The following is a 4,338-nucleotide window of genomic DNA, read 5'->3' as shown; positions in this document are numbered from 1 at the left end:
AGAAAAAAAAAAAGAAATCTGGAGCCTTACAGATGTGGAAATTGCAATTTGTAGGCAGGGAGGGTATCCATTTAATGTCCACAGTTCTGATGAACACGGCTAAGAGGTTAAATTTAAGACATGGAGATCATTGTTATTTCAGTAACAGTCATTGCTGTAGACGGATGTGTGAAAGCCAGTTTTTATTTTTTAAATTAATTTTAATGAAAGTTTACAGAGACTTTGGATTTCCATTCATTCATTGTTGCAATTTTCTCCCTGCCCCCCAATTCACTCTTCTCTTTGAAAAGTAAAATTCTTTCATTGTTATACAATCCCTCCCTCCAAGTCCACTCCACTGCGCTATCTTCATTTTGGACTTCTGACATAAAAATAATACCTAATCATGAAGGTGGAGGGACGGCGCAGGAGAGGAAGGCGCTCTATGAGGTGGATTGATTCCGTGACTGGGATAATTGGGATGGGAGTGTCAGAGACAGTGCGATTGGCACAGGACAGAGAGTAGTTTAGGGCTGTTGTACATAGGGTCGGCGACTCGACGGCACATAACAACAACAACAATATCCCTTTTAAACAGTTCTCTCCCTCATCTGTTTCAATGCAGTATACATTATTTATGCCCTCTTTCTCAGTCTCCCCCCAACCCCTATGTCAGTCCTCTTTTATAACAGTGTCATTATGCAGTTATTTGTCTTCATTTTGGACTTCTGTCATAACAATAATACCTAGTTGTACATCCCTTTTAAACAGTTCTCTCCTTCATCTTACTATTTTATGCAGCATAATGTCCTCCAGGGTCAGTCAGTTTTTAGTGTGTTTAAAAATACGAGATGAGGTAGAAATACATACAGATCAAACTTCTTAGATGTTTACACGTGGAAGGATAATGGAAAGGGTCTGGCTGATTAATGAGTTTAAGTAAATAGGGAATTAAAGACTGCATCTTGTAAGACTGGAGATGCTGCAGCATCTTTGAATGCTGAGGGGAAGATCTCAAAGAGAGCAGGTTGAAGATTCAGGAGAAACAGACGGCTGAGAGTGAATGATGTTTCAGAAGGCAGAATTACATCATAGGGTGGATGCAGACACAAAGAACTAGAGATTGAGGGATGGACAGTAAGGAAACTTTTGCATCATGAGAGTCAATTAAAAAGTGAGCTATGGAATAGAGTGAATCCTGGGCTAAAGAAAGTTGGAATGGATCTGTGGGAAATCGGGTGATTCTTGTTGGAGAAAACATGATTGTGGAGCCAGGTAGGAGGCCTGATGAAGCTGGGGATTATGGTGGTAGTTTGATTTGTATATCCATGTTTCAATTACGGGTTTTGATACCATTTTCTATCTATAAATATGTGTAAGGAATTGAATAAATGAAGATGTCAGAAAAAACGCTGTATGCTATATTCTAAGTAAAGGTCACTCAGGACGATAATTCAGCTCAAACTCACTGCCATTGAGTCTGAACTGACCCATAGCTGATCCTCCAGTGGGTTTTCAGACTCTAAATTGCACGGGAGACTATCCATCTCTCTCCTGCAGAGGGGCTAGTGGATTCAAACAGCTTACCTTTGGGTTGGCAGCGCCACTCCGTACTACTCGTTAGGCCACCAGAGCTCCCTCAGAACTGTAAGTGTTGTTGTTCTGTGCTGTTGCATCCCCTGCGATTCATGGCGACCCTATCTATGTACAACAGCCCTAAACCCTGCTTTATCTTGTTCCAATCTCATTGTCTCCGACACACCTATCCCCATTACCCCAGTCACTGAATCAATCCGAGTGTCTTCCTCTCCTGCACTGTCCCTCTCCAAGGACTAATCCCTCCTTACATGTCCAAAGAATGTCAAAGCTTCAGAATCCTTGCTTCCAGGGAGCAGCCTGGCTTCACACACTCTCTAGGACGAACTTGTTCTCCTAGCAGTCCGTGGTATATTCAACACTCTTCTCCAGCACCACAGTTCAAAGGCATCAACTTTCCTTCTAGAATCCCTGGCCATTGTCCAGCTCTCTGATGTATAGCAAGTGATTGCAAAGAGCATGGCCTGGATCAGGCACACCTTAGTCTCCAGACTGACAGCATTGTTCCTCAGTACCTTGGAGATGTCTCTAACAGCAGACTTTCCCAATGCAATTAGTCTTTTAATTTCCTGGCTGCTGGTACCAAAAACTGTATTTACATAAACGGAAAAAGCTGGAGCAGAACATTTTTTTTTTTGAAACCAGGAAGAGATGAACAGCAATTTGTCCAAATGTGAGCTGTATTTTTCCTTTAAATGACAAAATTGAACTTATTATACACTAAGTATTTATAACATGTTTAAGAATTGCGATACGAGAATTTAAGCACAAATGGGAGCTTGGGAGCATAGTTCTCTGGTTTTAGCCACTGATGTGGCTAAACTAACAACCACCAAATCTTTAGTTAAGGTACAAGCAGTTAAAAATTAATATGGTAAAAAAAAAATAAAAATTGGTATTAATGCATTACTATTGTATTAACTGATCATTTTAATAGCCTTTGGCCATGATGGCTGTTTCTGTTTCAGAGCTATCTATGAAGAAATTGATCCTCGTCACAAAAGAACTCAAAATCACACTCACTGTTGAGGTAAAATTGTACTTTTCAAAGTTACATACCATGTTCTATATAATTTCTGTGCAGTTACATTAGGGTTCCTTGAGATACTGACACTTTTGGTGACTGAAATATACCATTATAGTACCTTAGTCATTCAGATGGTAATGAACTGTTACTCATCAATGAAATATTCCCTATGGCCTTTCTGAAGTAGAAATAATGAGGCTTAAGGATGCAGAAGCTGGTTTATAGTATAAGAAATGTCATTAAAGCTAATAAAACATAGACTATCAATAGAAACTTAGCACTGAAACTGTGCATTTGTCCTTAATGTATTGTCAATACCTTCTAATTATTCCTAGTAGCTAGGTCTGGACTCTTCCTATTCACTGTTTAATACTCATCCTATCTAGTCACTAATGAATGCCTGGCCACCAGTGAGATACTAGCCTTTTCTCTTCTTCCTACAGACTCCTCTACCATGAGAAGTTAATTCCCACTTCTCTACTAGACCGTGGCTCTCCAGCCTCTAAGCAGAGAAAGATGAAGAAAAGGATTAGGAAGGACCAGGGGAAGATACAAGGACAGTAATGGCTAGCTCCTTTTTTCTTTCTATTCCAGGCAAAACTGGACTCCCAGCTCAAAGGCCAAGCGTAAGCGCCAACTCTCTAAAGGCTGGCGTCTGTCCAGCTCTGAAGCCTGGAAGAGAGAGGAGACCTGGTCGGGACTGGAACATTTCTCCTCTGCTATAAGGAAGTTTAACTAGAATTGTAATAGTTTCAGCATAACATTTGCGGTTCTGGACAAGTGCTAAGATGTATCTGAAAAAGAACTTGTTTGTGACATAGACTCACTTAAAACTTTAGCTGAAGAAAAATTTATTATACTTCAGCTATTCAGTTTAATTTCAGGGTCTTAGATTTTAAAGTCATCCAACAGTTGTGATACAAAATTAAATGAAGATTATTACAAAATAATTCAGACTAGATGTAAACATAAAATGTGAGAAACTAATGGTGTTATTCAGGAAGAACACACAGTGCCTTCTTTTCACTAAAATTGAATGTTAAAATCAGTTTGCACTTCTTGATGAATAATAATCTTGTTTAGAACTAAGAATTGTAAAAGCCTTGATGATTGTAAGGATCACTGGACTCTGCATTAAGTTACAGTTAAACTTCGTTCTTTATAATGTTAACTTTTTATAATAATTTAACATTTCTATTTAGAACCACATTGCTGGAAAACATTCAGAATAAACTGGGTTTTAGCTTACACAGATAAAATGACAAATAAATTAGTATTAAAATAATTTAATGTAATGTCTCTTTTTTTTAGTGTTTAAAAGAACTTTCTGATGTCAACACATGTACACAATTCCACACTTGGTGTTTTAACATTTAGGGAGTTGGAACTATCACAGTAAATCCTGAAGCCTAATAGATTTATAGACACATTTAATTTCCATTTCAAGTACCACTGGTTCAAAGTAAATGATCTATTTCTTAATATGACTGTAAAGTCACCCAAATCTTAAAGTTCAAAGAAAGCAGAATTTGAAAAGAGGTAATTTTTGTGACAGTTACTTAGTGACTTCTCTTCCATTACTGAGCTTTAAAAATGGCTGTTTACACTGAAGGCTATTTTAGAGATAATATACATGGTCAGCCTCAATCCATATTGTAGGCTGCAGTCCTTGACACTCTGCAGCAGGCGCTTCAGGTCCTCTTCAGTTTCAGCAAGCAGGGTTGTGTCATCTGCAT

At 38.5% G+C, this 4,338-nt stretch overlaps 1 protein-coding gene and 1 pseudogene across 2 annotated transcripts in view; one reads left to right on the top strand and one right to left on the bottom strand.

The window, feature by feature from the left end:
* The window catches only part of TOM1L1 (target of myb1 (chicken)-like 1), a 68,746-nt gene extending 66,142 nt beyond the window's left edge, over positions 1-2,604 (top strand). The window contains exon 15 of the mRNA XM_006889269.1: positions 2,544-2,604. Coding sequence (XP_006889331.1) covers positions 2,544-2,604 — 61 coding nt within the window. The remainder of the gene's footprint in view (positions 1-2,543) is intronic.
* A 583-nt stretch (positions 2,605-3,187) lies between these two features.
* Positions 3,188-4,338, bottom strand: part of LOC102865280 — a 10,872-nt pseudogene continuing 9,721 nt past the window's right edge. The window contains exon 6 of the transcript XR_438915.1: positions 3,188-3,337. The product of XR_438915.1 is annotated as a cytochrome c oxidase assembly protein COX11, mitochondrial-like (transcript). The remainder of the gene's footprint in view (positions 3,338-4,338) is intronic.

The sequence above is a fragment of the Elephantulus edwardii genome, unplaced genomic scaffold, assembly GCF_000299155.1.
Source record: "Elephantulus edwardii isolate Elephantulus edwardi_28Jun2011 unplaced genomic scaffold, EleEdw1.0 scaffold00077, whole genome shotgun sequence".
Lineage (NCBI taxonomy): Eukaryota > Metazoa > Chordata > Mammalia > Macroscelidea > Macroscelididae > Elephantulus > Elephantulus edwardii.
Note: the sequence above shows the minus strand (reverse complement) of the source record. Positions and strands in the feature narration are given on the sequence as shown.